At 35.2% G+C, this 13,524-nt stretch overlaps 1 protein-coding gene across 1 annotated transcript in view; it reads left to right on the top strand.

Annotated features, from left to right (window-relative positions):
- The window catches only part of LARS2 (leucyl-tRNA synthetase 2, mitochondrial), an 84,776-nt gene that overhangs the window by 31,103 nt on the left and 40,149 nt on the right, over positions 1–13,524 (top strand). Inside the window, exons 8-9 of the mRNA XM_039715139.1 lie at positions 8,995–9,102; positions 10,624–10,783. Coding sequence (XP_039571073.1) covers positions 8,995–9,102; positions 10,624–10,783 — 268 coding nt within the window. The remainder of the gene's footprint in view (positions 1–8,994; positions 9,103–10,623; positions 10,784–13,524) is intronic.

Here is a 13,524-nt window from a genome sequence, read left to right as displayed (position 1 = left end):
CTTTTGTCCCCTTTTTCTTTGGATTCAGGCTTTTGACAGTTCATCTGAATCCATATTGTCCTGCATTGTTGAACACCCTGGTTACACTAATCACTCTTCCTAGCCTATTCCTTAAACCTTCTTCCCCACCTCTTTTCAAAAGCTCTTGCCAGAAGAATGGGCTTTATTGAGAGGGAGACCTTCATTCATCTTTATCATTTACAGAGCCTTTCCTCTTGGAGTGGAGGGTCCAGATTTCTATGGAGTTAGTCCTTATAGTGCAGGATAAAGACATCTCTTTAAGAAGCTTAAGATCTTTAATTGCTAATACAATTTCAGGATGATAACTTTGGTGGTGATGATACCTTCAATTCAACAAGAGGGATTATTTCATGTCTCCTGATTTTGAACACACTTATTTCCATAAAGAGATTTTCCTGACTTATGTAACAGACCAGAAACACTACCAGTACAGCTTTGTTTTCCTGAAATTCTTTTCAGTTCAGAGCCTTCAGATATTTGTACCTCTAATGATAAATTAGTACAGCAATTCAGTTCTTTATGCATCTCACTTCCCTTTTTTGTCAGTTGTTTGATAATTCATATGCCAGACTTATGTAAAATGGAAATCTGTGAGGGCATTATAAAATGGGGAATTTCAAATCTGTGGTAAACTTGTTTTGCATTGGACACTAACAGAAGTAGAAACTTGCCCTTCCAGAACTTGTTTGGTCCTGAGTCCTTTATTCCCCATTTATGAGTCAGTTGCCTGTTGAACATCTTTTGTCCAATTCAGTTTTGTTTTAAAAAATGTGTCCAGAAGGTTAAGGCAAGATTATGTCAGGTTAGCATGGTCACAATCATTGGGATCTGAAGATCTGTGTTTTCTGTCAGTATAGAGCAGCATTTAGATCTTTGAGCTGTACTGCCAGAATTTGTATCCAAGCACACATAGCCCTTTATTTCCTCATAGCTTGGACAAGTTCACAGGCACAGAGCAGATTTAATCTGTCTTTGTGCAAGATGTTTTTCCTAGGTTTGGAAAAAGATAGAGAGCTAAGTGGATCAGGCTTTCAGCGAGCTGTGTGACTAGATTTCTGCTATCCACTGAGGTTCCACTCCTTCTTATTTTGAAATTTAAAAATTGGAAGGCACTAAGAGACTATCTGAGAGTAACTTAGTCCTTGCACCTTTGGAGAAGACTTGTTTTTTCTTCTGACTTGGGCAACTTTCAAACTTAGAGGGTTAGAATTCTATGAATGTCTCACTCACCTTTGTACAGTCAGGCCTTTATCTGGTTTTGGTGTATCATAGGGAAAGCCATTTGATTCTGGTCACCTTTTACTTGTGCCTTCAATGGTGACTAATACTTCTTCTGAAAAGTGTACAGAAATTCAAGATCGAATGTCAGAAGTACCACCTTTTTTCTGATTTTTTCTGAAAAATGGCTCTCTGCAAATCTGTTTCCTATTCCTTCCCCAAAGTTATACCTGAGTTTTCTCTAAATTGTCATACTGGGAAAGTATTTAAAAAAAAAAAAAGCTTTATTTCTGTTAACTTGCTCCATTCCTTTGTGGCTTAGAGGAAAATGTAAGTCTTTCCATAACCTTGTTTCATAGAAAAAGTTCCATTTAAAATACATTTAATTCATCTTCATTCCCTTAATTCTTCATGCAAATTACCAGCTAGCAATAATGGCTCAATATGTATGGATACAGCCTATTTTCTGCTTGTAGGATCCACAAATTATTTTGTTGTAGCTTTCAGCCTATTTATAGTGTATACTGATGATCTATTCTAGTCATCTGTGTTCCTCTATTTTGCTCATTTATCATTTTATGTTTTCCCTTGTATCTCACAACCTTAATGGAAATAAAAACTAATCAGGGTAATCTTCATCCACATCACCTACATTATGGGTCAAATGGCAGCCAGGAGTTACATGATTAGTAGTGGTCTGTGAAGCTGGGTATTACAGGAGTCAGTGCTTCATTCCTACACACCCTATTTTTCAGATTTCTCCTGTGTCCAGAGGAATCATCTCCTGTGGACTTGCTTTGATTTTTTTTTTTCATAGTTACTGCACCAGCTCCCTTTCTTTCTTGCAATAAAAATTGCAGACAAAGCAGTGTTGGCTCACATGGCAATTTACCATTGGTAATGAGTTTTGTTCAAAGGGCAAAGATTATTGACCATGCTTTTAATGCTTAGCAGAAAGCATTTTACTTATGTAAAGTGATAAAGTAATTGTGACCCATTTTTTAAACTGTGAAGTACATGTGAAATGGTCTAGCAGCTTTTTTTTTATTTTTAGAGAACATTTTAATTGTTATTTTTCTTTTGACGCATTTCTTTGATAAAAGTATAATGCCTTAACTGATGGCATTATTATTCAAATTGTTGTCTGTGCATTTAAGATGTTTAAGCTAAAACATTTAGTTGCTATGGTTACCCTGCTGAATTGGTAGGCAGATTCATTGGAAAAATCTATCTGTAAATGTTAGTATTTTCTCTGTGTACCTGTAAATTGCTTTTATGGAGGTTTTTATTCATGGTCAACTGTGTCCTCAAAACAGAATTGGCAAGGTTAGTCTTTTTATAGACACCATTCTTCCTAAATTAATTTTACACAATTCTTTTCCATATTTTACTGTACAAAAAATCATTCAAATAGCTGGAAAATAATCTTTCCTTGAATAAAATAAAACAGAAGCAACTTTAAAACCTCAAGTTTTACCTTAAATCATCTCCCTTTTTTGGACAGCAGTAGGGCGGTGTGTTTAATTCAAGTAATGGGGAATATAACCAACAAAATTCTACTGATGTAATTTACAGTTGCTACACAGATAAGTAGAACCCTTTCATAGTTAAGTTTTTTTATAAAGACATTTAGAGGTAAACCCTTCTCATTTTCTGTGGGTTTCAGGAACACAGATGTTGGGCATGGTGCTGACTCTGTGGAGGGAAAACAGCAAATGAACTACAGCTCTTCTCCACGTTTTCTCTGGCTTTGCACTGCATCTGACAGCCCTTTTTATCTCATCTGAATAGATTTGGAATTATTTCATGTAATTGTGTTTTGCTTGATTTTTTTATTTTGTATTTTATTTCTGAGATCTTAAACAGAATGGTAATGAAATGTAATGAAATTGAAGTACTGAATTTCAGGATGTTAAGAGTCTTGGTAGCACTTGGGATTTCATAGCAGGAGGTAATGCCTCATCACTGAGAACTGAAATGTTGGCTCTTTTTCATTCTTTATGTGTGATTTGTTTTGATTCCCACACTTGGAGTCTAGCTGATAGTTGTCTTCTCCCAACAGAGCAGGCCTGATAAAGCTCACTTGGAAACTCTTCTTCTTGAGCCAGGCTGAGAGCTTCTCCTGGACAGGGACCAAGAGCAATGCTCCCTCAGCTTGCTGAGCACTTTATTCCTAAGAAATGGCACCTGCTTTGTCAGTTTGGCAAGACAGAAAATTGTTTGTGGATATCCAGACCAGGCTGGTCTTTTCACTTTGTTTTAAACACAGCATGTCATTTGATGGTACAGCAATGTACATTTAAGTTCCTGTTGGCATAAGGTTAATCAAAACAGTGGATACTTAATACTACTAAAAATGATAACAAATGTTTTGAAGAGCTTTTCTATTTATGGATTCAGTTACTCATCACAAATATATACTTCATTATTTCAGAAAGGGAGTATCTTCTCTTCGGAAATTTAAGCAAGGAACAGCTCTGAAGAGCAAATCTGGAGAATAGTTCTGGATTTACTTTTTGCTTTTAAGGAAACATCAATTTGCCTCAACTCTGTGTAATCACACCAGAGGTGTTTGTTGACCATAAATTGTAGGTAAGAAAATGGGAAAACTGCTGACAGTTCAGACTTTTATGAGAAAGAATTTTCAGCATACTCAGTATCTGTGTTATTGCTCCTTTTTAATGTATGTTTTCAGTATTCTTCACACATGGGAAATAAAAGTCAAGAGTGACCTACAATAGTACAGACAGAAACCACTGAAGGAGAAGAAGAAATGGTAACACAAGAAGATATTAAATGCCAGCAGAAGCTGTACCATATAATCACAGTTGGAACACTGCAATAGAGTGCAAAATAAAACAGTGGGCAGCCTAGCTTTAATTTATTGAACTTCAATATATGTTAATATATTAAGTTGTATTAAATGATTTTGGGTAATCTTTAGTTTACATTTGGTTGCTCTTTTGGGAGTTTGCTCAAATGAAGTGAAGAATTTCATTTTAATCCAAACAGAGCTTGGATATTTATTTGACTCTTCCTCAGAAGCAAAGCTTTTAAATTTTATTGTAATTTAGTTTAATACAATTTTATTATGCTAATTAATTGAATTCTTCTGAAATGCAACCTTTTGCTGAATTTTTAGTCTGACCTTGTTGTTACCTTGCAGATCTCTCAAACTTCATTGAAGTATCTTTGTTTAAAAAAGAGTATACTTTTGACTATATAGCTTATATTTAGATTTTCCACTTTATTTCATTTTCTGTCATAGAGGAGTTAAATTACTCTCACAAAGTATGAAATTAGTAGCAGGTATTGATCTAATAAAACTTTTAGTTCATGAAGTCAGAGACTGAATTTTTTAGGGGTTCAGCAGAATCTTTCTTTGAACTACAAGCAGGAGACTTTTGGAGTTGAGATGCTCTTGGGAAATTGTAAAGCACTTATGTTCTTGGATTTTCTGGATCTTTCTTGCCTGAGAATTGCTTAACTGGAGTTCTGTTTCTGTCATGATCCTCAGCAGACTAAACAGCTAGAAATGTGAGATCAGCTTTGTACATACAGCGTGTTACTTCCAGTTTCAGGCTTGGTCATCATTGTCTTTGATGAATTTTCAGCAAACTCATCTTGATTTAGTTACTCTCTGATCATCTGAGGTAGTTGACTTTCATCTTCTAGCTGTGCCAGGATTTTCTGCGTGGTCTGAAAGCGTAAAGGAGTCCATAAAACATTGGTTTATCCTCAATCTCCAACTTCTTCAGGTGTAAGAGCCTTTAAATCATTCTCATCCCTGAACACAACTTTGATTTCTTTAGCTTTTCCCGAGTCTGTCTATCTTTAGATCTGAAAGACTGCCAAAATGTATTTATGCTATTCCTTGACTTATGTTTAATTAAGATGGGAGTAATTTCTCCTGTAATTAGATGTTTGCATTTGAAGTTTTCTTGTCTCTTCCCAAGTAATGAAAAATGAAAGCAGAAAGACTCTGCTACCTAAAGTTTCCAAATTTCTCACTATTAAGTTATCATCAGAAATTTGAAAATTTAGTTTATTTGATAATCTTATCACTTTCTGTTTACTGGATTGAAATGCTGCTGTTGTTCTTTGTCCCCTGCTGACGTGGTTTTATTTTTATTTGCCTGTGTGCTAGGAGTCTTCTTGGTGATTGTCTTCTCTGTGTTAAAAAAATTTGTGGCAGAAATAATGAGAAGTTATATACATATTTTCATATAAGGATCAGCATTTTTTAAAATGGAAATTATCAGTAATTACAGAATCATAGAATGTTAAGGTGTTGGAATGAACCTTAAAGATAATCTAGTCCCAATCCCCTTGGCCATGGGCAGGGACCCCTCCCACTAGACCCAGGCCTCATCTAGCCTGGCCTTGAACACTGCCAGGGTTGGCAAATTGCAAAATAAAAATTGGAGCAGAATTCATGTGACTAATAATTCAGAAAATGTTCTACTGATCATGGCAGTGTTTTTTAAAAAAGAACATGGAAGCAAAATTCATGGGAGTTAATATTTACCTTTCCAAATAGTAACTTTAAATATTCAGGGATTTCTATGCTAGCATTGGTTTAGACCCTAATAGTCTACATGTAATTTTTTTAATATTAATAATGGTTTTTGCATATATTTGTGGGCATGTATTTTGCAGGGTGTAGTGCAATTGAATTTGAAAATGAAAAGCTTTTTTAAAGGGTTTTCCTTAAGCCGTCATTTAAAAGGTCCTAGTTTGCACGGATGGATTTTGAATGTACAAGTACACTCATGTAACAATTGATGTTTCTCTACTTTTGTACATTTTGAATGTACAAGGGCATTCATGTAACAATTGAATGTTTCTCTACTTTCCTGCTAGTGAGTACCCTAGGTTAATTTACCATTCAGAAACACTAAAATGCTAGCAGTGTGAATATTCTATATTATTTGCCTTTGTAACACCAGGTAACTTGTTTGTGGTTTGCATGTTCATTTTCTGCTTCACCTGCTGTTCATAGACTTGATAACAAACCTAAGGAGTTTGTTGAGTACCAAGAACTGAGAAGCATAATTCCATTTTGAATATTTTTGAAGTTTTTTTGTTTGCTTGGGTTTTTTGTTTCATATCACTCTAAACTGTTTATGTATAAATTAAGTTATAGAGGGTTTATGTTTGCAAACCCTGCTAGGCTTCGTCATCATGCAGAGTGAGCTTAGTTATCTTCATTCACATGAAGTAAAGTTGGCTCTTCCTGTATTTAGTTCCATGAAGTAATTGCATTATCAAGAAAAGAACTGGGTTTAGTAAAACTGTAGCCTGTAGCTTCTAATAAGGCCAATGAATTACAGTAAAATCATTATCACATTGGTACTGACAATCTTGGTGTATGAATACTGCAGTGAAAAAACATCTAGGAAGCTTTGCTGGCAAGCAGTTACAGACTGTACAGTTTCAGTAGAAAACGTGCACAATTAGCTGCTTCTGGCAGCAAAATGTGATATAGATTAAAATGGATGTCTAATGTGAACAGCCAGTTCTGTGTGTACTGACACAATTTCATTCTTTTTAAAATATATAAAGTTATTACGAAGAATGTATCTAGGTAATGTGTGTGTGTATAGAGCTATACATAGATAGCATTGAGATATATTTTATATATCGCTAATTATTTCTTATTCTTTCATAATTATATAAGTACATAGATTGTTCATGGTAGCTAAAGCTTAGCTGTTTCCAGAATGGTGCAATTAATGAGAATACTCCAAACTTTGAATTCTCTGTGATATAGCATGCTTGCAATTGTGAGTTAAAACCAATTAAAGATATAGTGTAATAAAAACCTCTCCAAAAGCTTAGCACTCTTTTATTTATAAATCAATAAATTGGTTTGATTCTTAAAATTGTAGAAAGCAATAAAAATCCCAAATGGTGGTGTAATATTATGGTTTACAAAGGACATGGCTTTTGTTATATTTTGAATGACAGATATACAACAGAGCAGTAACTTAAAAAGTCATTCTTACAGTAACTTTTCACTTTGAAATTAGTTAAGTATGTCATTAAACCAGAACTTGAAATGCATTCTTGGAGAAAAATTAAGTGTGCATTCACTAATTATCCACCTACCTACTGTTTAGTTTGAACAGCACAGAGTAGCTACTGTCCATCCTTGCAGGTTGTCAGTAATTACTGAGATAATAAAGAGCTTGCACATTTGATGTTGAGAGTCACAGCTGAAGGAGAAATTATTCAACATGTTGCCTTATTCTTAAATTTTAACTGTAATTGTTCAGCTTATTCACCATCTGTCCAAATGACTCATGCCTCTGGCTGTACTTCTGCCAAAGTAAAGATTTTGGACAGTCACAGTATTCATAACAAAAATGTGAAGTGTTATGAAGTGAAAAATGAGATGAACTTTAAGTTATCTGTCTGTCTTCTTTACATTGTTATAGATGTAATTTATTAAAATCATGCTGTTCAAACTTTTTAGACAAATACTAATTGACTTGGAATAGACCTTCATGCTTCCATTCCATACATCAGAAAGCACATAAATAGATAGATTTATCTCTTGTTGAGTACAAATATACATATAAGTTACAAGTTGTCTGTTGGATGTTATGGCTAGTAAAGGACTAAATTTCTTCATTACTGCATAGTATAGAACCATTTAGGTTGGAAAAAACCTTTGAGATTCTCAAGTCCAGCCATCAAGCCAGCACTGCCAAGTCCATCAGTACACCCTGTCCCTAAGCACCACGTCTGTGGGTCTTGGATCTCTGGTCACCTCCAGAGATGATGACTCAAGCACTTCCCTGGGCAGTCTGTTCCAATGTTTGACAGCACTTTCCATGGTGAATTTTTTTGTAGTATCCTCCCCTGGTGCAACTTGAGACCATTTCCTCTGGTCCTGTCATTTGTTAACTGAGAGAAGAGACTGACCCCCACCTCACTACAGTCTCCTTTTGGGCAGTTGTGGAGAGTGATAAGGGGGGACCCTGAGCCTCCTTTTATCCAGGCTAAAGATCCCCAGGTGCATCAGCCACTCTTTGGAAGAGTGGCTCTAGACCCTTGACCCCTGTAGGCCCAGCTTCATTGCTGGTCACTTCAAAGAATGATATTATTATAGTATTATTTATAATTTTATTTTATACAAAGCTTTGTTATTATGTTATTATGTATCATCCAGGATGATACAACCTAAAGATCCCAATCAATTTTGCAGCCTGTAGTGCTTGGTAAAATATCAATACAAAATATGAAAAAATAGATAGCTAGAAACTATCATGCTATTTTAAGCAAGAGCTTGAAAATGTTAGGACATATTAACACCTTTTGTCTGACTTCAATCTCTGGGCTATTGTCTAAAACAACTAATACAAATATAGGCTTCATATCTGCAAGCACAACTGTTAAGTCTTGTTCACCTCAGTACGTCATCTACACTTCCCAGAAGTTACAACACTGGGAATCCTATGTTCGTTTTCATCTAAGTTTTTTCTTCCTGTATCTTGAGGTCTAGTCCATTCAAAAGAAAGACCTCTTTTAATAACAACAGGGGCTCTGTTAGCAGGGACATACCTCTGCCTTGTACCATGTTAGTTCTGTTCTCACAGAGATTAATTTGAGGTAGCAGAGGTATAAAACACCTCTTCCAATGTTTTTACCAGCACCTTGCCATTTTTCTGTTAGTTATAATTAAACTCATAGTATTAATTAATATGCTTAAAAAGCTGAATGTCCTCGTTCTTTCTTTTGTTGCTTAAGGCCATGTTTGATGCTTTATCTGATCTCCCTGAGTGGTATGGTATTAAAGAAATGCAAGCAAATTGGATAGGTGACTGTGTTGGGTGCTCTCTTGACTTCTTGCTAAAGGTAAGTCAGAAATTGCATTTGCTGCTCTCTTGGTTGGGCTAACTGCAACCCCTGAAATGTGTGATAGGAATGGATTTTCAGATCCTAAAAGCTTGAAACCTCCTAAAAAAGATGATTATTATTATTCATGCACAGACGAGCACAGATTCCTGAAGAACACTACTTGAGGGTTGAAGAGATACTTCCTGCTATCCTCCTTAGGAAAGGGTTTGTGTGTTCAAGTGGATGCAAATTGGCTGTGTATATTTATGCCAAAATACATGCCAGCTAATAAGCTTCCCTGAAAGCCAGATTATCTGTGCCAAGTGCACTATCAAGTGGCACTGCACATGTCAGCTAGGGTCTAGTTGGGCTTTTGCTTTTCTCTGCATGGCACCTTCTCTGTCAGACCCAGGCTGACCTCAGGCAAACTGCTTTGCTTACATTTGTCCATTATTTCACTTACTGTATTCCCATAAGTAAAATAATGGAAACAGCACTATTAGGTAGTAACAGAGCTACAGAGAAGTCTAGATAGAAAGAAAGGAAAAGAAGAAAAGGAAACCTGAAAAAAAAATTATCTACAGAAGGACTTCAGATTTCCCCTTTTTTGTCAAGATATGAGCAAGGCTCCGTGAAAATGATAGTGACAGAAGAGATTTTCAGAGATGCTGATCAGATTTCAGCCCTTGTACTTCAAAGCTTTATTGTGATTATTTACTCTGGTCTAACATTTTAAAAGTGACTTCTTATTTTAAAGTACTGAATTTTTCAGAACTTCAAATTGAGACAAATTAAACCTTTTAAATACCTCTGATTTACACCCTGCTAAAAGATGCAGTACTTGTATTTGTATATATAACTTCGTATTAAAGTTGTTTTTATCAATTGTTTCTGAAAATTTATATCAATACTTATTACAGAAAAAATCACCTTGCAAGACTCCCATATACTCCACAGTTAGTTGATCTAAGATATAAATCTTGTTGATAGTTACAGCTGGTAATTCTTTGAAAGTCTTTGAAGTTTATTATTTACATTTTATGTCCAGTTGTTTGTTGTACCACCTTTTATTATTTTATTTCTGTATGTAATTTGCAGTATTCACTTCATCAGAGAAATATGGTGTAAAGTCATATTGTAGCTGAGAAAATCCAAAATTCTCTTCAGGTTTCAAAGGCAACATCTCCCTCCAGTTTCTTGGAAGCAAGGCATGCATATTACAAGTGAATATAAGGATTCTGGGTGGCTTAGCCGGGGATTGAGTCTATCTCAGTGGCACAGTGCAATATTACATACGAGATTAGAATGATATTTTTATAGATATATTTTGTTAAACTAAGGCAAAACTGTAAAGCAACTTTATCAAGGCCTAAAAGTAAGTTTGATTCTGGAAAACATCTATAGTGGGAATGTGTCTGGCTTTGGTATTTGGATCTGTGTATTTCTGTAGGGTGATGTAGACTCATTAGCTGTATGAAAAGGAAGGGGAATCTATAACCACCGCACTGCCAGTGGGAATTTTTTTCTGCTTTTTTTCAGGTTAATGGCAAAGTCACAGAAGAGAAGCTAGCAGCTTACACCTATACACCTGAAGCCATTTATGGAGCTTCCCATTTATATATCTTACCAAATCACAGACTGCTGCATGGGAATAGCAGTCTCAAGGAAGTCTTTCAGAGGGAGTTCATCCCGGGGAAAGGTGGTATTTTTCTCATACTGCAATTTGTTGTGGAAGAGCAACAATTATAAAGAATGATCTTTAGAGAATGCGCATCAAGCTGAGCAGGAGCTGTTCCTGTTGAGAGCCTCCTATTGTTTGATTCTTGCTATGTCACACAGTGTCACATCAGCCTGTCCTGGCTTCAGATGTGGCAAGAGCAGCTCTGCTAGAATTCTTCTTTTTATAATAGTTGTTACACTTCATAGTATATAAAAGCAATGGAACAGATTCTTGTTTCCTCATCCACCAGAAATGAATAGTCCAAATTTGACTGTGTCAGCCCGTTGGAAAATCTCATGTCTGTATGGTAGGTTGTCATTAGCAGAAAGACAGTAGAAGTAATTCTTGCACCAGCAATGATTTCTTCCTGTCATAAGGAATCTAAAAAAGTCAATATATCACTAATTTTTTTTGTTTTAAAATTATTTTTAAATAAAAACAGATTCTTTGGTTTTATCACTAATACATAGCAAAGTGGAAAACTGATAGATAGTAAAATAATACTCTACTATGCAGATCCTTTGTAAATACAGGACTCTAATGGAGTAAATTCAGAGTATCCCTATGGCAGTTCATGAGTTGCACAGTCAACTGATAATGCTTTAAGTGTTGTTAGCTGCTTTCCTGAAGTCTCCAATTCTGCCTGTATTTAGCATCCATGGTCTAGTATTTTTTTATTGTTTGGAAAACCTGGAAATGACAAGAGTAAATATAATATGTTTTGTTTCTACTTCAGGCTGGTGTTCAATATTTTGTTTTTCCCTTACTGGTAAAGATGGGGCTTCATTATCTATATAACATCTGATTTCAACAGCATCTTGTGGAAAATTGTGTTGGTTGTAGAGAACCTGCTTTGTTAAGCACTTTATTTCTACCTTAAAAAAGTTTGCTTGCCAGTAGAAAGAAACATGGAGCCTGATTGTGTTGAGTACATAAAGTCCGTGTCTAAGAGATGAGAAAAGCTTGGGGAATTTTGGGGAACAAATTTGCAGTTCTTGCAGTTGAACCAAGTCAAAGCACTAACTGCACAAACACACATTCATGCATGTGCCTGTACCTTTGTTGGATCTTGTGCCTTAAGCCAAACCACAAAAGTGCAAAATTTGCTTTTAATAAGGACAATAGTACATTTTTATATTGGTTTTTAAGTGGAAATACTTGTAAAAGCTTTTGTGTGTGTCTGTTAACAATAAGCTTAAAACTTTTGTCTGAGTTAAATTACAAAACACTGAGTTGAAATAATGACAGCCAAAAGTACTCAAAAAAGAGGCACAATTTCACATATCTCTGCTATTGTGTACTCCTGCTACTTGTGAATATACTTACAGACATACTTCAGTTGAAATTAGCTGAGATTGTCATTTTACATATGAAAGGCCAACAATGGCATTTAAATAAAAAGAAATTTTGGATGGCCTTATATAGACCCTATTCTCACATTAACCAAGACTTTAAAAAAAAAATTCCTCAGTAACACTGAAATTTTAATTTAATTAAATGTAATTGTTTTCTTTTCAATGGGCATAGTCTTGCAATTCTCTTTCTTCACTGTGTTCTCATTCAAATAATTAGGAGGGTATGGTTTTATGTTTTCTAGGAGAGAAAAAAGAGTAATTGTATAGCAGAGTAACTGAAAGTTCTAAAACCTTTAGTCTTGAAGTACATGTCTGTATTTTAGGCTACTATTATTTAAATAAATGGAACAACCAGTTGTCAAACATTCAATTTAATTTTTTTTTTTGCCTAGAAAAATGTATGTTAATTTAGAATCTGGTAAGTCTAATGGTGTGGACAGCAGGAGGTGCCTGAGATAAAGATTTGACCATTATTAGTTCATTGTCTCATTATAATACTCTGCATACATTGTCTTACACTTGTACCTGTACCACTCTCTTTTTGGTTCTGATGATAATGTTGTGAGCAAATGAGCACAGGAAAGAGCACCTTCATAAACTGTAGTTATTATTTTGGGTTCCAGCATAAAATGAAAATTATTGCTGGGTGGAAGAGAGAAGTTATTTTTAAAAGCAGTGTCCTGCCCACTCAGCTTCCTGCTCATGACGCTTTGTGGTTAGTTGCTTTTAAAAAATGAAATTGTCCCTTTTGTGCTTTTTTTAAACAGAGGAAAACTGCGTGTGGTGGTTGGAATGTGGAAATTTTCTTTATAATAGGAATACCTCAGACACCTAAAATTTGGAAAAGTAGTAATCAGAAATAAATAAATGTATCATTTGTGTTAGGAAGCATGATGAGATACAGCAGCTCTGTTCTCAAAATTGCTGTTGCTTTACTTCAAGCAGTTTTTATGCATTGCAATGCAAGCCTTCATAGCCTCAGCTTAGCTATGAAGAAAGGTGAAAGGAAGCTCTTAGCAGCCCATATTTTAATGATTGTAATTATCATAAGCTTAAAGGCACTTAAAAAGTTAGAAATAGGCCCAAATTGAGATCTGGGGTTCAAATCCTCAAAATGTGAAGTATGCAGATTTGAATTTCTTCTTGCTGAGCCACCCAATCTGCACATGGTAAATCAATTTCAGCTTATTAGTTCTCTAATAAAACCCTTAATTCTCTTCTCTCCTATTTCCCCTTGCTTGGACATCAGGTTCCTCATCTGTAATTTGAATATGAATATTGATATTAATATTAATATCCTGTTTGGAAATCAGTGGGTTACTTAGATGGCTTTTTAGCCCAGGTTAGAAGAAAAGATGTCACATG

This window comes from Passer montanus, unplaced genomic scaffold (genome assembly GCF_014805655.1).
Source record: "Passer montanus isolate IOZ18808 unplaced genomic scaffold, ASM1480565v1 scaffold32, whole genome shotgun sequence".
Lineage (NCBI taxonomy): Eukaryota > Metazoa > Chordata > Aves > Passeriformes > Passeridae > Passer > Passer montanus.
This window is presented reverse-complemented; position numbering and strand designations above follow the sequence as displayed.